The 26,155-nt window shown below is 49.9% G+C and overlaps 1 protein-coding gene across 1 annotated transcript; it reads left to right on the top strand.

Moving 5' to 3' along the window:
- Positions 1 to 5,054: 5,054 nt before the first annotated feature.
- LOC133359643 (E3 ubiquitin/ISG15 ligase TRIM25-like) lies at positions 5,055 to 17,827 on the top strand. The gene is made up of 6 exons (XM_061578114.1): positions 5,055 to 5,668; positions 7,549 to 7,644; positions 7,964 to 8,200; positions 8,827 to 8,849; positions 10,210 to 10,325; positions 17,700 to 17,827. The coding sequence occupies exons 1-6, from the start codon at positions 5,111 to 5,113 to the stop codon at positions 17,729 to 17,731; spliced, it is 1,062 nt and encodes a 353-aa protein (XP_061434098.1). The 5' UTR covers positions 5,055 to 5,110; the 3' UTR covers positions 17,732 to 17,827.
- The last annotated feature ends 8,328 nt before the right edge of the window (positions 17,828 to 26,155 follow it).

The raw sequence follows: 26,155 nt of genomic DNA, 5'->3' as shown, positions 1-26,155 counted from the left end.
AACCTGCAGCGCCACACCTATTAACCATCATTAGGGGAAAAACGGTGATCCAATCTCCGACCCCCAGGAACAGGTTTGCAGATTTTCTGAGCATTTCTGTGAGGTCCTGGGGGAGGGGAAATCCCTCAGCCAGGAAAACATCATGGCACAAAGTGGGGAAAACCCTGCTGAGGCTGCGGTGCCTCAAATATTGGAAGAGGTCACCCCCTGTGAGTGGCTGGCTGAGGTGCCATCTGTTGAGGAAGTACTGAAGGCGATGCGGAGTCTGAGACCAGGAAAGGCACCGGGCAGAGATGATCTCCCAAGCGAAATGCTGAGGGTGGCGTTTGTGCACAGACTGCCTTATATGACATCATAACAACAGTCTGGACCACTGGACGAGTTCTGCAGGATTGGAAGGATGCCCTGGTGGTCCCCCTCTTTAAGAAGGGGGACCGCACAGACTGTAACAACTACAGGGGCATCTCACTACTTTATTCAACATCGCCTTGCTAGGCACGCTGAGGAGAGGCTTGCGGAGCCCCAATGCGGTTTCAGGAAAGGGCGGTCTGCACAGATGCCATATTTTCTGTCTGCTACAGCAGAGGTGTAGGGAATTCCAACAAGACCTACATCTCTGCTTTATTGACCTGGTCAAGGCCTATGATACCATCAGTACGCCTGGGCTCTGGGTTGTTCTTCGTGCTTTCGGAGTCCCTGACCCTCTGCTCACGATCATTAAGGACCTTCATGATGGTGAGCGGGTCCGGGTAAAACTACGTGGCCGGGAGTCAGAGTCTTTCCCTGTACACCTTGGGGTGCGACAGGGATGTCCTCGGGCTCCCACATTATTTAACATCTATTTTGACCGCGTAGGTCGTGAAGCCTTCAATAGCTGTACCGGGGGAATTTCCATTTGGTACAGATATAATGGGAGGCTGATCGACTCCCGGGTGCGATCAAGGGATGGCTCCCTATTCGTCAACCACGTTATGTATGCCGATGATTTGGTAATAGCTGCTCATTCAGAAGAGGAGTTGGAGACGCTGCTGCTGAGACTGGAGCGTGCCACTAAGAGGTGGGGCCTTACCATCAGCCCCACCAAAACTAAGCACCTGCCTGGGTATTTTGTACCATCGGACACTCCACCCCCACAACTCCCAATCGGTGATGGGGCAGTAGTGGAGAGAGTGGAGAGTTTCCCATACCTGGGCAGTGTGCTTATGACCGGCTCCAGTTTAACAGCAGAGGTCTCACTCCGAATCAGTTAAGCGGCAATATGTTTTCATCGGTTGTGTAACGCTGTGTGGAAGCTACCTGGTCTGTCGCTTCGCACGAAGCTTCAGGTCTTCTCGGCCACAGTCATTCCCTCCCTTCTCTACGCTTGCGAAACGTGGACCCCCCTAATGGAGCATCTTCGCCGGTTGGAAAAATTTAGGTTGACTTGCCTACGATCCATCCTGGGTTTAACCAGGCTGGATTGTGTGAGGAGCTCACAAATCCTTGAAAGATCTGGGCAAAGTCCCATCGGTGAGCTCCTCCGGCAGGCAAGGCTGCGTTGGCTGGGTCATGTAGCCCGCATGCCCAACCACTGCATGCCTAAACAGCTTTGTTCGGCCGGATCGAGGGGGCTAAACGGGCGCGGCACGGGCTAGAGAAGAGATTGAGTGATGTGGTACAGGAGGACGTGGAGCTGAGTGGACATGCCGATGACTGGTACCAGCGGTGTCAAGATCGGCCTCTGTAGAGGAGGCGCGTGAAGGGCGCTACTGGGCATTTGGAGACAGTCGCCCTCCAACAACAATGGAGGGCGGAGGAGCGACGCTCACAACAACGAGCGGAGCGCCGGGTGGCTAAAGCACAGCAAGTTGGTACAGTAGGGGGCACAGGTGGTGCATCAGCCAGTCATCTCGGTCATCTCGGTCAGTCGACCCATGTCACCTGGGTCTGCCCCGTGACCTCCTGCCAGTGGGCGTTCGATACTTCACGTGGCCTCAAGGTGCACATGGCCTGGCACAAACGTCGTGGTGATGTCACCGCCACTTAGTGGCGAATGGCGGTTGTTGTTGTTGTTGTGAGTGTGTGTATGAGTGTGGGGAGTGGTAGTGTAGCGGTTAGTGCACTGTGCTATGAATCTGGCGACCCCAGTTCGATTCCTACTCACAGACACAGTGACAATTATTTGAACTGGTCCTGGGCCTCCCCTAGGTCGACTCAGTCGCAAATGAGTGAGTGTGTGAGTGAGTGAAACAGGATGCGTAGCCGGGTGTGGGCTGCTTGGCACCCGAGGGGTGCTGAGCTGTCACCTAACCGGCTTTCCCGGGATGCTGCGAGGATTTCTTGGCTGCAAAACCCGCGGCGGATCGCGCTGCCTACCTAGCCTGAAGCCTCTGCACCTCACTGAGCACTGAGCCTTCGCTACTGCTGCACCGAGGAATGAGCCGTGGACATCGTGGGAACCCCTTTCGCTCGCATTGGTGATCTTGTAGAAGGAAGCTTTCAAACGCAGTGGATGAGTCCAGGCCGTGTTCAGTAGAATCCGGTTCTTGTTTTCCCACAAGTCCGACTTGAGTGGAGACTCAAAGGAATACGTTATCTGCTGTGAGTTCAAGTTCATTTATTAGGTATAGCCCTGTGAGTCATGCGGCTCTTAAGTCGGGTGCAACCACAACAAACAAAATATGAACACAGAACATCTTAAAGCGACGACGCGTAACAGAAACATCCTGGAATGAACCAGCAAATATTAAAAAAACCGTATTAAAACGCGAATAATAGGGGTTTTCCCCTTTTTTCTGGCAACAAAACTGAAACCTTTTTACAAGGATTCATGTCTGCATTAACGACAAAACTTGCAGTCAAAATGCAAACAAAAACACACTATAAAAATATATGCATTATACTTGAAAATGATTGGTCCACACCAAGATACGGCTTTCTTTTGAGCCTCGACCCAATTGGTGCTCGACCAGAGGACGCCAGAAGGCGTACAGCTCAAAGACAATGCACTATTAAAGTAATGAGGGCTCGGGGTGAGCATCTACATCATTAGACAATGCATATATTATCATAGTGTGTTTTTGTTTGCATTTTGACTACAAGTATTGTGGTTAATGCATACATGAATCCTCGTAAAAAAGTTTCAGTTTTGTTGCCAGAAAAAGGGGAAAAAAACTATTATTATATTTTTGTACTGGCAAAGGAGGTCTAATGATGTATTAAAACGCTGTGTGCAAAAATCCCAATGTGGTGCAAGTCCCACAATAACAACCATAAGACAATTTAGATTAACCATATGTTTTCTAATCACCAAAATAAAGCTATAAAAACAATGTAACAACAGTAATCATAGGAACTGTGATTCAAATTTAACAACAAACGAAATACATAGCACGTACGACCAAACTTGCAGCCATCGCTGGCAGCATGACACTCCCAGTGTATGATGTGTGAGTGAGTCAGTGGTAATGTGAGTGAGTGTATGATGTTGGAGTCAGCGTATGATGTGTGAGTCAGCGTATTATGAGTGAGTCAGTGTATGATGTGTGGGTGAGTCAGTGGTAGTGTGAGTGAGCGTATGATGTGTGAGTCAGCGTATGATGAGTGAGTCAGTGTATGATGTGTGAGTCAGTGGTAGTGTGAGTGAGTGTATGATGTGTGAGTCAGCGTATGATGAGTGAGTCAGTGTATGATGTGTGAGTGAGTCAGTGGTAGTGTGAGTGAGTTCAGTGTCGGCCCCCTCTGCTCGCGCCTCTCGCCTACCACAAACGGCTCCGCCAGCCGCTGGGTGCGCGCGCCTCAGGCGGCCATCTTTCTTTTTTCATCACGGCCTCCCCCCCGGCTCCGTCGGCCCACCCCCGGCTCCGTCGACCCCCCCCGGCTCCGTCGCCTCCCCCCCGCCTCCGTCGGCCGCCCGCAGAGCCCAAGAGAGCGTCTCCGGGTTCAAGCAAGCTTTTAGAGTTCAGTGTTTAGAGTATTTAGCTGCTATGCATATCCAACATGATGAGCCACTTTGTTGAGCTATCATTTGTGATGGGCAGGCCGCTTTGGAAAAATAAGCTAATCGCTCAGTGGGGTATTACACCTTGTAACATGAAAATAGTTTAGTTTAATTCCATTCTCTTTTTACAATCATAGTGAACGCCAATGGGCATTTGTGTTGCTGCGTGTGCATGCGTGTTGAGTAGCCGTGCGTGTGAATGTGAAACAACAACGCAGCTGAAGTAAGCGGTGGGTGCGGCTGTGAATTGCCGGCACGGGGATCTGCGGTCTCGGACAAGGTGAGAGTGAGAGACGGTGACATCGCCAGCAGTGGGTGATGGAAGCAGGTAAAGTTGGTGATAGATTCACACTGCTAGCAAAAGGCTCAACATTCTAGGATGGGTCACAGGAGTCTACAGACAAGTTCCATCTCGGATGCTACAATGACATTCAAGCAACTCATCATGTTGAGGTAATTACACTGAGATGGAGTTAAAGGACATCATGATATATCTACAACTATGCCAACTATTTATTTATTTTACCAGGTTAGGCTCACTGAGCAATGTGGATATTTTTCAGAAAGACCTGGCCACAAATGATCGCTCAATGAAGTGGCTTATCACGTGGAAACTTATTGCAGCCAACTACTCTAAACGCGTGATGTTGATTGTGAATGCAGAGAGAAAAACCGGAGAACCCAGAGAAAAATTCACGCGACCAAGGAGAGAGAGAGAGACGCAAACTTTAAATATAAATTGGGTGTCACGGTCGGGATCAAACCCACGACTTCCTGCATACCGGGCGAGGGAGATAACATATTTTCACCAACGTTTTGTAGTAGGAATAACTTATCTCTCGACACTGATCGCACGAATGAATCACCGTAACTGAACCTGATCGATTTATATTAACAACAGCACTCATTTATGTAAATGTCAAGGTATGTACAGTAGCCGTGTTCACCTTGAGGCTGCTGTTTGCGCACCTCGGGGCGCGGGTTCACATTCCAGGCGGTGTCTCGTGATGTCAGTTACGACAATGAAAATATTTAAATAATTTTACTTCCTTCTTCACCATCGCTATAAGAGAGAGGTCCTGGTTCAGCGTCTCGATGAGCCACACAGGGAGCCATCTCAGCCCATGAGTCATGGGGAGCGCGACTCCCAGTGAGAGTGTAGATAGTGAGCTGCGCTGCTCTATCTGCCTGGACATATTCATTTGTCCCTCCACGCTGAGCTGCGGACACTCGTTCTGCCTGCAGTGCTTGGAGGCGGCCTGGGAGACGGCGAGCAGCTTCAGCTGCCCGCAGTGCCGAGCGACCTTCCCTGTGCGACCCCAGCTGAGGAGGAACGTGGCCCTCGCCAACCTGGCGGAGCAGCTCAGAGTTGGAGACGGGATGGCCGCGACCATCGCGTGTGACAACTGCAGTGGCGGCCAGACTCCTGCAGTGAAGACCTGCCTGAGATGTGAGATGTCCTACTGTGCAACACACTTGCAGCCTCATGTAGAGAACCCCAGGTTGAGAGACCACGTCCTGGTGGCTCCCATTGCGAACCTGGAAGAGCGACGGTGCCGGCAGCACAGACAGGAGCTCATTCTTTACTGTGAGCAAGATGAGAGCCCGGTCTGCACAGTCTGCACCATCGCTGGGGAACATAGAGGGCATGAGGTCATTCAAGTGGAAAATGCACAACAGACAAAACAGGTGAGATATAAATCGCTGCTGTAATCCAATATCCCTCAGTGTGACTGCTGCATTCTGTGTGTGTGTGTTGTTCAGATAGAGGCTCTTTATTCTATCATTTAGATTTGCATATTATTCGGTAAATTCTATTGTCTCAGCATTGTGACGGTCAATCAAATTACTTTGGGCAAGACGGATTGTAAAACTGGCACACGGTAGACAGCAGAGACACGCAAGATGGCAATGTTGATTTGAATGGATAGCAAAGCAGGGTGTTCCGTGGTTTAGTTACAAGACAAAGCACTTTGTGACATAGCTGGCCAAGTTGTAAACTACACTTGGCATTATAAGATTCGTACTTGTGAGTGTCAATGATGGGTGGAAAGAAAGGTGGACTAAAGCGAGATACTCCAAACGTGAGACGGTTCAAAAGTGCACTGACCATGAACTTAAAAGAGGCAAAGCAGAAACCATTCCAGTGGGAGAGACAGGCCGTCAGGCACGGTTTGATTGTCCATAGGACAGATTTAGATTTCATTTTGTCGCAATGTTTAGTGTCTAAAATGCCACCCTGCCTCTAACATAGACGCCGTGTATTTGCATTCCGTGACAGAGCAGTGGATTGTGGTTGAGCGCTGCCACGGTGCAGCTTGGCTAACTACCAGAGCGTTTAGCCTGCCACGCTTTGATTGGCAGGTGAAATGGGGCAACAGAGTGCGGGTCTAAGGGCACACAGCCAGCAGACTGGGTGGGACTTGGCGTGGGCAGTTTCACTGTTCACAGAGCTTAATCCTGCCAGTGTCAGGCCCTGCCAGAGGCAATCAAATGGGGGCAGCTTAAGTCAAACATCACAATGAAGGATATTCAAGTCAATCATCATCGTCATGATTTTGGATGTTTGTTGTTTCTGTTGTCGTTGTTGCGCTGTTAATATTCCTCTATCGTTATAGTGTTAATATGATGGTGTTGAAAAATTTACATTATAGTGTTTGCTGCTACTCACAATGTTGTTCTGCATATTCAATTCTGGCTGTCGCCTGATGATGCTGGTTGTAATCAGTAGTGAAGCAAAGCGTCATGGTCCTCTAATTGTAAATGTTGTGGGTTTACTTTCCAACACACTGGTGTGCTGAATTAGTGACTAATTGGCACTGTGTCGGGTGGTGTGATGTTTAATGACACATCTATATTTACACGATATAACCCAATAACCTATTTTATGAATGTTATTGGTCGCCAACGCCTATTTGTTAAACTTCATCTGCATATATTTGCTTTCAGTAATATTCGTAAAATTACTAGTATCACGTACACTGCATTTCTAGGAATTTGTTTAAACTGTGTTATGAGTGTGCAGTTGTTCATGCGTTGGGGAGCGGTGGAGTAGTGGTTCGCATGCTGCGAATCTGGTCACATGGCTCTCCCTCCCCTGAGTCCTGTCCAACTTGTCCCAACACACCCGAGCAGCAGCCCCATCAGCACCAGAGCTGTCCCTACCCTAATACCGCTCTGGCACTCAGCTTAGTTTCCTGTCAAATTTTGGATTTAAGTTTTGGTGTTTACCGCACTGTCGCGCACAGTGTGTGCTGTAGATATCTCGGGGGGGGGGGGTCATGGTTGTCGGTTCCGTGAGATTCTATTGTTGGGAAACACTGTAGAAAACACGAGCGTAGGGAGTGGGGACTCCGCAATACACTGCACTGTGATCCAGCCACCTACCTCAGACACTGCCTCCTAATGGCCACCTCAAACCTGGGAGCATGGAAGATTCAAAGGGCGATGATTATCGCTGGGCGATCCAGGAAACTGGCCTGCAAGGCTCCGGGTTAAAGACATGAGCCTGATGATGATGATGATGATAGCAGTACCAACAATCGTGTTTTTGTCTACCCCGTGTGTAGGAGGCGTTCAGACTCGAGATGACTGTGAGAGAGAAGAAGAAGACTACGGCAGAATCACGGATACAGCAGCTCAAGGGTGTCTACAAGCGCGTGCAGGTACAGAGAGACACACAGACACGTGCAGGTACAGAGAGATACACAGGCACGTGCAGGTACAGAGAGACACATAGACATGTGCAGATATTAACAAACACGCAAACAATATGGGTACTTAGACTTTGGCATAAGAGTGCCCATGAATATCCTCACTAAATCTCCTCCTTTCATGCATTTCATTCCTCGACGTTCTCAAAAGTTGAGTAACCTGCCTCTTTGTTTGGAGTTATGAGACGTGGCCGTGTCGAAGTCCTTTATAAAGTCATATCGCACTGTGCTGTTTTGCGTTTCAATAGCGTGTCATCATATCTCTGCGTAGGAGTCTTTGCGTGGGGCCAAGGCGCGGATCAGACGAGAGTTTGGGCGCCGGAGGGAACAGCTGACGAGGGAGGAGAAGAGGGAGGCGCTGGAGCACGTGGACGAGGAAGGCTGCTCCGTGCTGTCCCGCATCCAGGCGGACATCGCTCGCTACGAGAGCAGAGCACGCGGCCTGGAGCAGGAGATCAACCAACTGCTCGCTGCCCTCGCTGTGCAGGACCCGCTCTCCTTCCTGCAGGTGGCACCACCTCCATTCACTCGCCGTGGTGACTAGGATATGTTAACTGCCTCACCTGGTATGCAGGCGTTCTTGGGTTCGACCCTGACCCTGGCGATGCCTGCTGTAAATTTAGAGTTTGCGTTTTTCACTCTCTCTTTCCCTCCCCCCATGGTCACATATATTTTCTCCGGGTCCTCCAGTTTTCCCCTCCACATTTAGAATCAACAGCAAGCATTTAAAGTATTTGGCTGCTATTATAAATGTCCACGTGATAAGCCAATTCGTTGAGCTGTCATTTGTGGCCAGTTCACTTCTGTTGAAGAGTGAAATAGCTCAGTGGCCTTTACCTGGTAAGATAAAAATAGTTTACCTTGCGTTATTCAGAACTCAACAATATGAGTTGTTACGAATTATTTAACCATTCATGTAGGTGCTGGACTAGACCTGTAAAGAGTGGTTTTGTAATTTTTAGACGTCCGTTCGTGTCCAATTAAACGAACCCTGTATTTCACCATTCTCGGTGTGCAGGTATTTGCTAATTCCCTGATGTCGCAATCCACTGATAACAGCAGGCGACTGTGTGGAGGTGGGGCATCTGTTTAGGATATCAATGTTAATGTGAAATGCGGGTTTGTGTTTTTCAGGATCCCCTGCATGAGAGTCTCAGGTCAGTACCAACCTAGACTCAAACTCGAGCTCTGTCTGCCACCTGGTGGACAAATCAGCAAACGGTCGTGATGAGATTCCTAATTAATCCCATCATATGCAGTCATATTCAATACGAGCAGTTGCATCCCATATGGGCAGTCCTCGGGTTGCACACGTTATTTGTTAATGATACGCCTTTGTAGGTCGAACGGTTCGTAATTCGGAACTCAATAATGCACCGTATTTAAATGCCAACACGGTCAGTGTTATAAAGTATGTTACGGTTCAACAAAAACGGAAGCATTGTTAAACTCATAATTAAGAAATGTTGCACATTTTCAGCTAACACTATAAAATGACTGTATAGTAAATAAAAGATAAAATAAAGTAACATTAGTATAGAAAAAGTTTATTATCACTTACTTTGATGCTAACTTGTTTTTTGGAAGGGGGAAAATGAATCAACACAATTGTACACACACACAGGGCATGCGCACATGCACGCACACAAAGACAAAGACACCCCACAAACAACAATCCCCCGTGTAGCCTTAACAGGCTGTTTGAGGCAAGTTCTCTCAGAGAGCAGCGCCTAAGATGGCCGCCACTATGGCACACGAGGGGGTGGGTGGCCAGCGTCACGGCCCACTGCTTTTGTCTCCCCGGTGGCGATGTTTACGCACCACACCAGGTACTGGTTTTGGCCGTGAGCAAGAATCGAACCCGGGTCGCCGCTTTCGTAGCATAGCGCTCTCACTGCTACACTACCGCTCCCCACACCAATACCTATACTCAACATTCACCACTAAGTGATTGTAACGTCATCACGGCGCCTGTACCAGGCCAGGTGTACTTTGAGGTCAAGTGAAATGTCGAAGGCTCGCTGACAGGAGGTCTCGGGACAGACCCAGGTGCCATGGGTTGGTTAACTGAGATGACTGGTTAGATGCGAGAGTGTGCGAGGCTGTGACACACAATGTATGTGTGTGGATGTGAGAGTATGCGAGGCTGTGACACACAATGTCTGTGTGTGGATGTGAGAGTGTATCCCCCACACTTCCATACACACACACACAATGTCTGTACACATGCAACCACTCCAGGCATGAGGCCGACTCATTACATTTGGTGGAGGATCGCTCCTCTGAACAAAATAGTTCTGCGGTTCAGTCTACAACTGGGAGTTTGCACTTTAAGTCAACTTTTTTTATCATTTCATGGAAACTGGTTTGTAAGGTTGGGTGTTCGTGAGTCGGGGGCTGCCTGTATTGTCTGTGTAGAGAGACGTGAACCCTCATTAGACTCTGTGTGTCTCATGCTGTGTGTGTAGAGAGACATGGATCCTCATTAGACTCTGTGTTCCTATGCTGTGAGTGCAGGAGGAGCTCCGTCTCCCAGGAGACTCAGGATGACCCAGCCCCCGTCTCCCACGGTCTGAACCTCGCAAAAGTAATCTCAGTGGGCGGCGTCCAAATTAAACTTCTGCCTTTTCTCGGTATGTCCCTCTGCCACGACGATCTTCGTTAGGCTCCATTACAGACTGTGGATTTCCGACAAATCCTATCTATTTGGAGGGCGTTCTTTGTTTTACCCAGGCTTGAGTGCATTTATGCAGCACGATCCCTTGGCAAGGGAGACCTGCGTACATTCAGGTCATGAAATAGGCACCGATGTGCTGGGTGAAAGATCTCTAACAACACGAGGGGTCTCACTCATCAAGAGTTGCAAACAACAACAGCAACGTGACAGTGCGTTTCTTGAGAGCAAAAGGGCGAACTTGTAAGCTACGGACGAAGCACGTTCCAGTCTTGTCACGCTCATTTAGATGCTGACCATCACGCGTGGGTGCAGTGGGTTCACGGTTGGTTGAGGAAAGTTTCTGCTAGGTGAGAATTAAAATGAACGTGAGCCAAATGATAAGTAACTTAATGTACTTAGGGTGCTCGGTGCGGGCAAATTGGGAATAAACTGTTAACATTAAATGAAGTGCAGGATGCAGACTACAGCTGTTTAAATATCGCGAAAGCATCACAACCAGAACTTAAAAAAGTGCAACGGAATGTAAATTATTGACTGGGTCTGAGAGTTTCAGTGTAAGATCCACATTTACAGCCCTTTATCAATCCATCACTGGATGAAGGCCTCCCATAGCGTGGCGAATATGGAGGTTGCTTGACCATACTTCACCACGGTGGCCACTGTGTGTCTGTGTTTTTACGAATTGGTAGGACAGGACCAGTTCTGATGTCGCTCGGCCCCGTTGTTAGCCACAGCCGGTAATCAAACTGAGGTCGCTCGGTTCACAGCGACACGAGTGAACAACAACAACTGCTGGTGCACCCACTGCTCCAGCACGAGATCACTCTCACTCAAGTCACAGCTGAGTGGAACACTGCAGCGAGATTGTCCGCACGTAGCCATCACCGTGCATCGCTACACGAGGTTCAGAGAGCCGGACTACACAACAGACGATGCAATCACGGTCAAAATACTACCCAGACTAAACACTCACACACACTTTAACTACCTCACTCACTCAATGACTCACCCACTGTGTGTGGATGTGAGAGTGTGCGAGGCTGTGACACACAATGTCTGTGTGTGGATGTGAGAGTGTGCGAGGCTGTGACACACAATGTCTGTGTGTGGGTGTGAGAGTGTGCGAGGCTGTGACACACAATGTCTGTGTGTGTGGATGTTAGAGTGTGCGAGGCTCCGACACACAATGTCTGTGTGTGGATGTGAGAGTGTGCGAGGCTGTGACACACAATGTCTGTGTGTGGATGTGAGAGTTTGCTAGTCTGTGACACACTGTCTGTGTGTGGGTGTGAGAGTGTGCGAGGCTGTGACACACAATGTCTGTGTGTGTGGGTGTGAGAGTGTGCGAGGCTGCGACACACAATGTCTGTGTGTGGACGTGAGGGTGTGTGAGGCTGTGACACACAATGTATGTGTGTGAGAGTGTGCGAGGCTGTGACACACAATGTCTGTGCGTGGGTGTGAGAGTGTGCGAGGCTGTGACACACAATGTCTGTGTGTGTGGATTTCAGAGTGTGCGAGGCTGTGACACACAATGTCTGTGTGTGGGTGTGAGAGTGTGCATCAACATCGTGGTGCTGGCATCATCACCACTCTTCACTACCATTGCACACACACACAGGGTCATGTTAGTGTAGCACTATTGTTATTATTGATTACTATTCACTAATTATTATTCACGAGTGATTAACAGCATGTGTATGCAGATACCAGCGAATATTTGTATGTGTACACTCATACTAACGAAAATTAGTATGTGTACACTAATACTAACGAATATTAGTATGTGTACACTAATAGTAATGAATATTAGTATGTGTACACTAATACTAACGAATATTAGTATGTGTACACTAACACTAACTAATTTTAGTATGTGTACACTAATGCAAACTAATATTAGTTTGTGTACACTAATACTGTACTTACTAATATTAGTATGTGTATACTAATACTCACTAATATTAGTATGTGTACACTAACACTAACTAATAATAGTGTGTGTACACTAATACTAACAAACATTAGTATGTGTACACTAATACTAACGAATATTAGTATGTGTACACTAATACTAATGAATATTAGTATGTGTACACTAATACTAACGAATATTAGTATGTGTACACTAACACTAACTAATTTTAGTATGTGTACACTAATGCAAACTAATATTAGTTTGTGTACACTAATACTGTACTTACTAATATTAGTATGTGTATACTAATACTCACTAATATTAGTATGTGTACACTAACACTAACTAATAATAGTGTGTGTACACTAATACTAACAAACATTAGTATGTGTACACTAATACTAACAAATATTAGTGTGTGTACACTAATACTGACTAATATTAGTATATCTACACTAATACTAACAAATACTAGTATATGTACACTAATACTAACTAATATTAGTGTGTGTACACTAATACTAACTAATATTAGTATGCATACACTAATACTAACTAATAATAGTATGTGTACACTAATACTAACTAATATTAGTATGTGTACACTAATACTAACGAATATTAGCATGTGTACACTAATACTAAGGAATATTAGTATAAATTTCGATTAAAGGCTTTCGTGACTGCAGGGATTCATCTTCTTGGTTCTTTCGGTAAAGTCACGTAGAAGGGGAATAATAAAATAATAAAAATAAAACGTAATAAAATAATTATCACGACGTTTCGGCCACAACGCAAGCAGCCGTCCTCAGGTGAAGAACAGGTCTGTCGGAAAGACAGCGTCTGAATGAAACACCACCAGGCTTGGAGCGTATATTTAAGCTGGGTTGGAGGGGGAAGAGCGCCTTGACAAAATAATTTGCATATCAAGAGGAATTTAGCATATTTATGGGAAATGCAGATATGGGATTAGTCATTACTTGTGGAATGCGTAGGAGGTGGGCGGGGGGTTTCAAAGTCATAATATGCCTGTGCATTATGCAGGATTAGCAGCATCAAAGGGAGGGAGTAGGGTTAGCATTAATAAAGAGAAAGAATGTTAATAGTATGGAGCTGCAGCAACTAATATGCTTAAAGACTGTATAATGTAGTCTTACACTGTATTATTCTACCCACCCTACTGTATCCCACACTGCTGTATATTCACTATACAATTACGATACTATATATTACCCTATACATTGTATTAAACATTACACTTTTATACTATTTATTATTATACAATCTGCTATACACTATACCATTGACCGTCGCGTGAAAGGTACTAAGAGGAAGCAGCGAAATATGTCAATGGGAGAGTGGTGGTAGGAGACTTGCAGCGGAGCAAAGAATCCATTCCCTGCGGAGAATAAAAGATATATAGTCAATGCCAGTGAGTGGACTGCGGTCTGAAAGTCACTGTAAACGTGAACACAATCAGTTAAGATCCGAAATGGTTAATTACGTCCTTCCAATGATTGCTGAGCCAGAATCCATCTTCTCGGTTGAAATTGTCTCTGTGTTTGTATATGTGGATCGCCTCATGAACGAATCTCTCATGGTAGCCAGATGGCTTGCAGAGAACCTCTGTCTTGGAGAAGTCAATGTCATGTGAGCACACTGAATTGTAACAGTGATCTGCCATGGCTGAGGTGTTTGTCCTACCGTGTTTCAGATCTGCTTTATGTTCACGGATGCGGTCCGAGACATGTCGTTTGGTTTCTCCAATATAACTGCTACCACAGAGGCAACTTAGTTTGTAGACGCCAGAGTACTGTATGTCTGGAACCACATCTTTTGCAGACGGGACCAGATCACGGATTTTATGTACTGTGTTGAATCTGACCTGGATCTTGTGTTTAATCAGGATTTTGGAGATCTTTTTTGCGACCCCAGCAATGTAGGGTAAGGTGATGGTTTTGAAAGGCTCCTCAACAGGATCCTTCTTGATGGTTGGAGTGATGGCTTTGCGGATTGTGTAGTCGGAGTAACCATTAGCCTTAAGAGCTTGGCGTATGTGCTTGAGTTCACTGGCAATGTGTTCCTGGTCGGAGATGCATTGGGCTCTATGGTGTAGAGTCTTGATGAGGGAATTCTTCTGGGATGGATGGTGGTAGGAATCCGGTTTTAGGTAACCTTCCGTATGGGTGGCTTTCCTGTAGACAGAGTGGCTCATTGAACCATCAGGTCTCTTTTTAATTAGGACATCCAAAAAGGGTAGCTTGCCATCTTTTTCGACTTCCATGGTGAATCTGATGGCTGGGTGTATGGAATTGATGTGGTCGAGGAATTTGTTTAGAGCAGGCCGGCCATGTGGCCAGATGACAAAAGTATCATCTACGTACCTCTTCCATAAGGTCGGGCGTAGAGTGGCAGTCTGGATGGCGTCAGTCTCAAATTTCTCCATGAAAACGTTGGCTACAACCGAAGATAGGGGGGAGCCCATTGGGGTGCCCTCAATTTGTTTGTAGAAAGTTCCATTCCAGGTTAAGTATGTATTGGTTAAGCAGTGTCTCACCAGGGGGGTACCCCAGTATTCAGTCCTTGATGAACCAAGTCTTCAATGATTGCGATGGTGTCAGGTACAGGAACTTTGGTGAATAAGGAAACCACATCAAAACTGACAAGCAGGTCGTCTGGGGACAGGGAAATTCTCTTGATTGTCGATACCAGGTCAGTAGATTTTATTACCGCAGAGGTGGTTTTTCCAGCGAAAGGCTGGAGGATTTCAGACAAAAAACCCCGGCCACCTCCTACGCATTCCACAAGTAATGACTAATCCCATATCTGCATTTCCCATAAATATGCTAAATTCCTCTTGATATGCAAATTATTTTGTCAAGGCGCTCTTCCCCCTCCAACCCAGCTTAAATATACGCTCCAAGCCTTGTGGTGTTTCATTCAGACGCTGTCTTTCCGACAGACCTGTTCTTCACCTGAGGACGGCTGCTTGGGTTGTGGCCGAAACGTCGTGAGAATTATTTAATTATGTTTTATTTTGATTATTTTATTATTTACCTTCTACATGACTTTACCGAAAGAACCAAGAAGATGAATATTAGTATGTTTACACTAATACTAACGAATATTAGTTTGTGTACACTGAAACTAACGATTATTAGTATGTGTGCACTAATTCTAACGAATATTAGTATGTGTACACTAATACTAACGAATATTAGTATGTGTACACTAACACTAACTAATATTAGTTTGTGTACACTAATACTAACGAATATTAGTATGTGTACACTAATACTAACGAATATTAGTTCATGTACACTAATACTAACTAATATTAGTATGTATACACTAATACTAACGAATATTAGTTCATGTACACTAATACTAACTAAAATTAGTATGTGTACACTAATACTAACGAATATTTGTATGTGTACACTAATACTAAGGAATATTGGTATGTGTACTCTAATACTAACTAATATTAGTGTGTGTACACTAATACTAACGAATATTAGTGTGTGTACACTAATGCTAACTAATATTAATTTGTGTACACTATTACTTACTAATATTAGTATGTGTACACTAACACTAACTAATATTAGTGAATGTGTACACTAACACTAACTAATATTAGTTTGTGTACACTAATACTAACGAATATTAGTATGTGTACACTAATACTAACGAATATTAGTTCATGTACACTAATACTAACTAATATTAGTATGTGTACACTAATACTAACGAATATTAGTTCATGTACACTAATACTAACTAATATTAGTATGTGTACACTAACACTAACTAATATTAGTATGTGTACACTAATTCTAACTAATTTAAGTATGTGTACACTAATATTTACTAATATTAGTATGTGTACACTAATACTAACTAAAATTAGTATGTGTACACTAATACTAACGAATATTTGTATGTATACACTAATACTAACGAATATTGGTATGTGTACTCTAATACTAACTAATATTAGTGTGTGTACACTAACACAAACTAATATTAGTTTGCGTACCTAATACTAACTAATATTCGTATGTGTACACTGATACTAATTAATATTAGTATATATACACTAATACTAACTAATATTAGTATATATACACTAATACTAACGAATATTAGTATATGTACACTAATACTAACGAATATCAGTATTTGTACTAACGAATATTCGTTTGTGTACACTAATACTAACTAGTGTTAGTATGTGCACACTAATACTAACTAATATTAGTGTAATGTCCTTGTAGGGAGACGGAGTCATTGTAGAGGAAACACGGTCTTATGTATAATATAATAGGGTACACTTAAACCCTAACACAAAAGGGGTAATGGCCCATTCCACCGACAACCTGGGGAGGTACAGCCTCCGGGCTATCTACCTAGCCACTCTGATTTCTCAAGCCCTCCGGCTGGCTAGACCTAGGGGAGGCTGACCCACCGCTGGTCCGATGGATCCCTGACCACTGGCCCGTCCGGACCTGGCCCTTAGAAGGACACCAGGCCGAGGGAACCTCAGGGTCCTAACCTCACGACCACTGGCACCGCACTGAGCCCTGGCCCCTAAAAGGACGTCGGTGGCTTGGGGTCCAGGGTCTTCTGTCCTGGCAGCTTCTGACTTCGGCTTGAGGCGCTCTCAAGGACCCGCTTTATATACTGTTTCTCCCTGAGGGGCGGGGCTCTGCAGGATCGTAGCTTCCCCCAGCCCCCTCCCCTCAGAGGGGTCCTAACCACCGTTGGCCCGACCGGTCCGGACCGGTTTCTACCGCTCCCCACCGAGGGGCGGGGGATTCTGTGGGATCGTAGACACTGCCCACAGCCCCCTCCCCTCGGCGGGTCCCAGCTAAGAGTACACACTATCCCATACCGGTAAGCACCCTGGTTTTGGCGGGCCGTGTGTGTCAATATGACCACCACATTAGTATGTATACACTAATACTAACGAATATTAGTTCGTGTACACTAATACTAATATTAGTATGTGTACACTAAGACTAACGAATATTAGTACAGTGAGGGAAAAAAGTATTTGATCCCCTGCTGATTTTGTACGTTTGCCCACTGACAAACAAATGATCAGTCTATAATTTTAATGGTAGGTTTATTTGAACAGTGAGAGACAGAATAACAACAACAAAATCCAGAAAAACGCATGTCAAAAATGTTATAAATTGATTAGCATTTTAATGAGGGAAATAAGTGTTTGAACCCCTCTCAATCAGAAAGATTTCTGGCTCCCAGGTGTCGTTTTACAGGTGTTGAGTAGTTCAGACGGACGTACTCGGAGACAGAGGTGAGTTAGGGGCTTCCGCCAGGGTTTATTAACACGTGCCACTATCCCTGGTTCCCTCTTCACCCTGTTGACTATCCCCGCTCCTCCAGTGACCCCGCTTACGTCACGGGGTCTCCCTTAAATACCCTAGGAGGCGTGACGTCACGTGCACTGCCCAGCGCGTGCGACCCCACGTCCCGTGATGTCACCGCACCGGACAGCGCACACGACGCCACCACTCTCCTCTACTCCTCTACATCACCCCCCCCCCCCCCCCCGGGAAAAAAAACAGCCGACCCGGCTGCAATCACCCCGCAAGCGGGGCCCCACACCGGACCGAAGACCGAATAATCACGAGTTCGTGTGCCTGAAGGTAAAACCGGCTGCTAGAAAACTCAACCTTAGGGCAGCACGGCCCCTCAAGCAGAACAGCAACAACAACCACAACAACAAAAAAACAAAACAAATAGAGCCCGAAGGCCTCATCCGCCGGATAGCGCCGAACGGGCGCCAGGGGCTGGGCCCGCTGAATGGCCATCAGGGCCGTCACCGGAGCCGCATCCCCCTCGAGCGGGTATGCGCTGCTGGCCCGCTTCCCCGTGCGGTGTCCGCCACCCGTGCAGGTGGCCCGTCAGCGGGCAACAGGCCCACCGCCGTGGCCTCCGGTGACTGGGGGGTCTCTGTCGGCCTCACTCGGGAGGGGCCTGGGGGCACACACACAGGTCGGACGTCACCTCCGTCAACGAGACCCGGCCGGTCAGGCACGCCGGATACATCATCAGCCGGCCGTTCCGGAATTGGGGGTGGATCCCCCAGGGTAGATGGAACATAACGTTTGAGCCGGGACGGGTGCACTATCCACTGCCGGCGACCGAACCGAATCCGGACGCATTGCGGCCGGCGGACCTCCACAACCTCCACGGGGCCCTGCCAAGGGTGATGCAATTTGGCCGATGTGCCAACGGGGACCTGGGGACAATGCAGCCACGCTTTTTGACCCGCTACCCACGGGAGGCCAGCTGCCTGGTGTTTGGGCAGCCGCTCATTAGCCGCCTGCCGGCTTGCGGAATTCTCGGCAGCGGCCTGTCGCGCCTCGCGCAGCCGGTCAAGCGCGACCTTCAAAGGGGTCGGCACTGCCGACCCCTTCTTGGAGGAGCCAACGTCCATCTGGACGTGCACCGGGGGCTCCGGTTCCCTACCGTACATCAAATAAAAAGGCAAAAATCCCGTGGAGGCATGAGGGGCCAACCGATACGCCGCCAAGACCCCCGGGACGAACAGGTCCCAGTCTGACTGGGACGTGTTTACCTGGTGGCACAGCATGGACGTAAGGGTGCGGTTCAAGCGCTCTACCATCCCGTCTGACTGGGGGTGGTAGGGCGAGGTGCGGATTTTCTTGGTGCCAAGGAGGTCACACACCTCCTTGAGCAACTTAGACGAGAAATTCTGCCCCTGGTCAGTCAACAATTGTTCCGGCGCGCCCTTGTCAAACACGTACCCCTGGACGAAGGCCTCGGTGATAGAAGAGGCCGACTGATCGACCAAAGGCCATGCCATGGGCCAACGTGTGAGGTACTCAACGCCCACCAAGAGGTATTTGTGGCCCCGTTGGGATGCAGGGAATGGCCCCAAAATGTCGAGCGCCACGAGCTCATTAACGCGAGAAACCCGGATGGACTGCAGCGGAGCCCGGTCCCGGACAACTGGGGCCTTCCTCCGCGCGCAATCGTGGCAACCCTTCAAAATCAGTGCCACGTCACCTTCAACACCCGGCCAGTAATAGTCCCGCTTAAGGGTCAATAAGGTCTTGTGGTAGCCAAGGTGCATAAGCTTCTCGTGAATGGCTCGGGTTAATTTACCACGCAGGCTAGTGGGCACAACCACACAATAGCGTTCCAATTGGGCATCCCAACGCATGAGGAGTCCGTCATGCACGGCGATCGCCGGGGCAGCCGACGAAGCTGAGCTCAGGGCCTTATGGCCGACACGGCGCCATAGCTTCAGCAGAGAGGAATCCTCCATCTGCAAGCTGGACCATACCTCCCGGGGAAGTCCAAGGCCGAAATCCGCGTGCGCAGCCGCACCTGGAGGGGTGGCCGCCTCGGCTGACGCGACCAACTGGGCCGCGGCGTCCCCTGGGGCCTTGCAACGGCTAGAGCCCAGGGCGCAAGCACACCCGCCGCCTGCCGGCAATCGGGATAAACCGTCCGCATTTCCATGCTGTGTCCCCTTCCTGTGGATTACATCAAAGGGGTAATCCTGGAGCACTTCGAGCCAGCGAGACAGCTGACCCGAGGGCTGATTAATCTTCAGCGAATATTGCAGGGCCGCGTGGTCGGTTCGGACCGTAAACAGCCTTCCCTACAAATATGGTCTATACAACTGAACAAAATAAACTATGGCCAAAAGCTCCCTCCGGGTCACACAATATCGCTGTTCCGTCGGGGACAGAACGCGACTGCCATAGGCTACCACCCTCTCAACCCCGTCGACCACCTGGGCCAGGACAGCCCCAATTCCCGTGTCACTGGCATCGGTATCGAGCAGGAAGGGTTTCGAAAAATCCGGGTACCCCAAGGGCGGCGCATCCGCCAATGCCGTGCGAAGCGCCGCAAAAGCCGCCTCCTCCTTTGCGCCCCAATGAAACCTATGGCCTTTGGCGGAAAGGGCGTGCATTGGCTTCGCAATTGTCGCAAAATCGCGGACAAACCGGCGATAGTACGATGCGAAGCCAACGAAGCTACGCACCTCCGCGACAGATGTGGGAGTCGGCCACGTCCGGACACAAGCCGTTTTTTCCGGGTCCGTGGCGACACCTGACGTGCTAACAATGTGTCCCAAATACTTCACCGATGGTTGTAGTAAGTGGCATTTCTGGGGTTTGAATTTCAAGCCAGCAGCACGCACTTTGACGAACACCGCCTCAAGGCATTGCAAGTGCTCACCAAACGTACGGCCAAAAACAATAACGTCATCCAAGTAGATTAGACAAGACTCCCACTGCAGCCCCGCCAAGACCATCTCCATGAGACGCTGGAAGGTGGCCGGGGCCGAATGGAGACCCATAGGAAGCCGATTGAACTCGAACAACCCCTGGGGCGTGCGGAACGCTGTCTTGGGTCTAGAGGCCTCATCCAGTGGCAATTGCCAGAAGCCGGAGAGCAAATCTAAAGTCGAAAAGAACCGCGCACCCGAGAGGGCGTCCAGGGAATCATCCATGCGAGGCAATGGATATGCATCAGCCACCGAGATCTTGTTCAATCTACGGAAATCGACGCAGAACCGGAGACTCCCGTCCCGTTTCTTGACTAGCACAATGGGGGCACCCCAAGGGCTAGTAGATGGGGAGATGATGTCCGCCGCCAACATTTCGTCGACAGCCGAGCGGACATGATCTTTTTCCGCTGGGCTAAAGCGGTGGGAATTAAGTCGAATAGGGGCCGCGTCGCCCGTGTCTATGTGGTGGGTCCAAAAGAGTAGTGCGACCCTAATCAAACTTACTTTGGCTGAACACATCGGTGAACCGCTCGATGAGGTCGCGGAGTTGCCGACGTTCCCCGGAGGACAACGAGGGATTTTCGTCGCACAACGTGGCGATCCATGATGCGTCGGGGTCCCCCGTGCGCATCACGGCCGCCACGACCCCTCCATCTGGGGCAGCGCTCTCGGGTGGAGGAGCCGGGGTCGCGTGTGCCAGGACGGCGCCGGCCGGGACTACGACCGGCAAGGGTCCCGAATTGAGGACCTGCAAAAAAAGGTCCTGGCCCCCCGACACGGCTGTCAAGGCGCCCACCAACCCCTTCATCCTTGAAAAGTAGCTTGACGGGGACAGGAGGATACCCGTCTCCGTGGAGCCCATTTCGAGCGGTTTGCGCAACCTAAGGGGTATCAGGATTTGTGACGCCTGTGGTACGGTCACCGGCGCTTTATTCAAGGCCCGTACACTGGCGACCAATGGAGACAGGACGGTAGGCGATTGTAGGAATTGCAAGCCGCCTCCCTGATGGCATTTCCACACAGCCCTGGTCAACGAGAATTCGGATGGGCATCCTAGACAAAAGTCGGTCCCCAAGAGGCATGGCACTGCCAAGGTCCTGGAGACCAAAATAGGCCCGGCCAACTCAATCTCGTCAACCCGAACCGACGCTACAACGTGGCCCAAGATGCCCAAACTGCCGCCGTTCGCGGCGACACAAGCCCCGCGAACCGGCCTTAACGGACCCACGCTGCGGGGTAGCAGCCCAAAAATGGCCTCAGAAATAATGGTGGCCGACGCCCCCGTATCCACCAGGAGGCGAACGTGCACCCCTTGCACATATCCTGCCACCGCTGAGGAGCCGGCAGCTGCCGCCACCATCCTATGCGCAAGCACATCCCAGTGGCGGGTCTGTCTGGGCCATTGAGGGGGTGATGACGATGGTGCACCCGACCCTTCGAGGACAACCCCATGACGATGGGCCCTAGCCCCGCTAGATGCATGAGGTGAAGGGAGCGGCCGCGCAGATGATGCGTCGCGACTCGCCTGGGGCCCCGGACCCGATGCCAACGAGGGTCTGGGAGAAGGTGGAGTCCCTTTTCCAAAGGCCCCTGGTGCATTCCGGCAGCCCCGCTCAATGTGGCCCTGCTGACCACAGCGGAAGCAGGCCACTGTGTCCGCCTCCTGCGGACGGGAAGGTCCCGGCCGCCCCCGCTGCTCCGGACGGCGGTATAACACGGTGCCGCGGCGGCCCCCGCGGCCCACCCCGCCGGCGCAGCGAGGTGCGGGACAGCGGCCGTAGCCGCGGCAACCTCTCGCGACGCGGCGAGGCACCACGGCGTTGCGGCCTCCCCGGGCCACGCCGAAGACGCGGCGGTATAACACGGAGCCGCGGCGGCCCCCGCGGCACACCCCGCCGGCGCAGCAAGGTGCGGGACAGCGGCCGCAGCCGCGGCAACCTCTCGCGACGCGGCGAGGCACCACGGCGTTGCGGCCTCCCCGGGCCACGCCGAAGACGCGGCGGTATAACACGAAACAGCGGCGGCCCCCGCGGCCCACCCCGCCGGCGCAGCGAGGTGCGGGACAGCGGCCGCAGCCGCGGCAACCTCTCGCGACGCGGCGAGGCACCACGGCGTTGCGGCCTCCCCGGGCCACGCCGAAGAAACGGCGGTATAACACGGAGCCGCGGCGGCATCCATGACTAGGGACGCAGGCACGGCGAGGTGCAGAGCCGTGGCATCGCCGGTGGCTGGCCCCGTGAGCGCGGCGACAGGTGGAGCCGCGGCAGCACCCGCGGCCCATTCCGGCGGCACGGCGATGTACGGGGCAGCGGCAGCCGCTGCCGCTGCCCACCCCGGCGGCCCGGCGAGGACGGCACGCGCGTACTTACCCGGGGCCCCCCCGGCGGGCGCAGCTTGATGTGGAGCCGCGTCGTCGCCGGCGGCTGGTCCCGCAGGAGCGGCGTGCCGAGAAACCCCGGCCGCGTCGGTGGAGAGACGCGGCGTCGCGGTCGCCATGGCAGCCATGGCGCCGACTTGCGGCGTCGCAGCAACAATGTCCGCCGGCCGCCGCGTCCCAGCCGTAGCAGCGGCCGCATACGGCTCCCGAGCCAACATGGCCGCCGCGGATTGCTTTGCAGCCAACATGGTGGCCATTTCCGGTGGAGCGATCGCTGGGAAAACGGCGGCGGTTTCAACGATGGCGGTTGACGGTTGCTCCCGTCCCGAGTGCGGGCCGGTTGGCTGCGTCCGCGCCTCCACCTCGGCCAACCTGACGGTCAGCTGCCCCACCGCCTGCAGGACCTGCTGCAGCAGAGCTGCGGGGACGCTCTCCGTCTCTGGCGGCGGCGGTGAGCTGGCACTCCCCGCAGCTGACTCCTCACGCTCCGGCCCGCTCGTCTCCATGGGGACCGTCACCGGGGTCCCGGGCTCCGGGGTCGCTGCTGGAGCCTCCTCTCCGCCTTCGGAACCCTCCAAGTGATGTGCCGGTGGGTTCTTACGCCGTGCGCCCGCTTTTGACATTGTGGCGACGGTGTAAACTACTGACACCAGTTGTTGAGTAGTTCCGACGGACGTACTCGGAGACGGAGGTGAGTTAGGGGCTTCCGCCAAGGTTTATTAACACGTATCACTATCCCTGGTTCCCTCTTCACCCTGTTGACTATCCCCGCTCCTCCAGTGACCCCGTTTACGTCACGGGGTCTTCCTTAAATACCCTAGGAGGCGTGACGTCACGTGCACTGCCGAGCGCGTGCGACCCCACGTTCCGTGATGTCACCGCACCGGACAGCGCACACGACGCCACCACTCTCCTCTACTCCTCTACACAGGTAACAGGCTGAGATTTTGAGCACAGTCTTAAAGGGAGTACTTCTAATCTCAGCTTGTTACCTGTATAAAATACACCTGTTCACAGAAGCAATCAATCAATCAGATTTCAAACTCTCCACCATGGTCAAGACCAAAGAGCTCTCCAAGGATGTCAGGGACAAGATTGTAGACCTACACAAGGCTGGAATGGGCTACAAGACCATCGCCAAGCAGCTTGATGAGAAGGTGACAACAGTTGGTGCGATTATTCGCAAATGGAAGAAACACAAAGAACTGTCAATCTCCCTCAGCCTGGGGCTCCATGCAAGATCTCACCTCGTGGAGTTGCAATGATCATGAGAACGGTGAGGAACCAGCCCAGAACTACACGGGAGGATCTTGTCAATGATCTCAAGGCAGCTGGGACCATAGTCACCAAGAAAGCAGTTGGTAACACATTACGCAGTGAAGGACTGAAATCCTGCAGCGCCTGCAAGGTCCCCCTGCTCAAGAAAGCACATATACATGCCCGTCTGAAGTTTGCCAATGAATATCTGAATGATTCAGAGGACAACTGGGTGAAAGTGTTGTGGTCAGATGAGTCCAAAATGGAGCTCTTTGGCATCAACTCAACTCGCCGTGTTTGGAGGAGGAGGAATGCTGCCTATGACCCCAAGAACACCATCCCCACCGTCAAACATGGAGGTGGAAACATTATGCTTTGGGGGTGTTTTTCTGCTAAGGGGACAGGACAACTTCACCGCATCATAAGGACGATGGACGGGGCCATTACCGTCAAATCTTGGGTGAGATCCTCCTTCCCTCAGCCAGGGCATTGAAAATGGGTCGTGGATGGGTATTTCAGCATGACAATGACCCAAAACACACGGCCAAGGCAACAAAGGAGTGGCTCAAGAAGAAGCACATTAAGGTCCTGGAGTGGCCTAGCCAGTCTCCAGACCTTAATCCCATAGACAATCTGTGGAGGGAGCTGAAGGTTCGAGTTGCCAAACGTCAGCCTCGAAAACTTAATGACTTGGAGAAGATCTGCAAAGAGGAGTGGGACATAATCCCTCCTGAGATGTGTGCAAACCTGGTGGCCAACTAAAAGAAACGTCTGACCTCTGTGATTGCCAACAAGGGTTTTGCCACCAAGTACTAAGTCATGTTTTGCAGAGGGGTGAAATACTTATTTCCCTCATTAAAATGCAAATCAATTCATAAAAAATTTGACGTGCGTTTTTCTGGATTTTTTTGTTATTATTCTGTCTCTCACTGTTCAAATAAACCTACTATTAAAATTATAGACTGATCATTTCTTTGTCAGTGGGCAAACGTGCAAAATCATCAGGGGATCAAATACCTTTTTCCCTCACAGTATGTGTACACTAATACTAACTAATATTAGTATGTGTACACTAATACTAACTAATATTAGTGTGTGTACACTAATACTAACCAATATTAGTATGTGTAGACTAATTCTAACGAATATTAGTGTGTACAAAAATACTTACTAATTAGTATGTGTACACTAATAATAACTAATATTAGTATGTGTACACTAATACTAACAACAAACTTTGACTCAAAGCGACATGAACATCTGGCCATCCCATCAGATATCCCACCCATTGAACCCCCGGAACATCATATTGAGACCAGCCCTCCGACATGGAAAGAGGTGGAAAACACAGTTCGAAGGGCAAGAACAGCATCAGCCCCGGGGCCAAATGGAGTCCCGTACAAAGTGTATAAGAACGCACCAGACGTCCTGAGGTTCCTCTGGAGGCTTATGAGAACAGCTTGGCAAAAGAAAATAATACCCAAAGTGTGGCGTAGGGCAGGCGGGGTCCTGATCCCTAAGGAGAAGGATGCAGTGAACATCAGCCAATTCCGCCCAATCTCCTTACTGAATGTCGAGGGTAAAATATTCTTTAGGGTCATTGCCCAGAGGATGGCCGAGTACCTGCAAAGGAATGCGTACGTCGATACATCTGTACAGAAGGCAGGAATATCAGGGTTCTCTGGCTGCTTGGAACATTCCAGCATGATCTGGCACCAGATCCAAATGGCCAAGGTGGAGAAAAGGGACCTCCATGTAGTCTTCCTCGACCTCGCCAATGCATTTGGCTCTGTGCCCCATGAACTCCTGTGGTCTGCCTTCAGATTTTTCCACATACCGGACACCATCACAACCCTGGTGAAGTCGTACTTTCAGGATCTGCAGTTCTGCTTCACCACCTCAGAGTTCACCACCTCATGGCAATGCCTGAATGTA

Source organism: Lethenteron reissneri, chromosome 65 (genome assembly GCF_015708825.2).
Source record: "Lethenteron reissneri isolate LAM-NWPU_2019-01 chromosome 65, ASM1570882v1, whole genome shotgun sequence".
Classification (NCBI taxonomy): Eukaryota; Metazoa; Chordata; class Hyperoartia; order Petromyzontiformes; family Petromyzontidae; genus Lethenteron; species Lethenteron reissneri.
The sequence above is the reverse complement of the archived record's forward strand: the minus strand, read 5'-3'. Positions and strand labels throughout refer to the sequence as shown.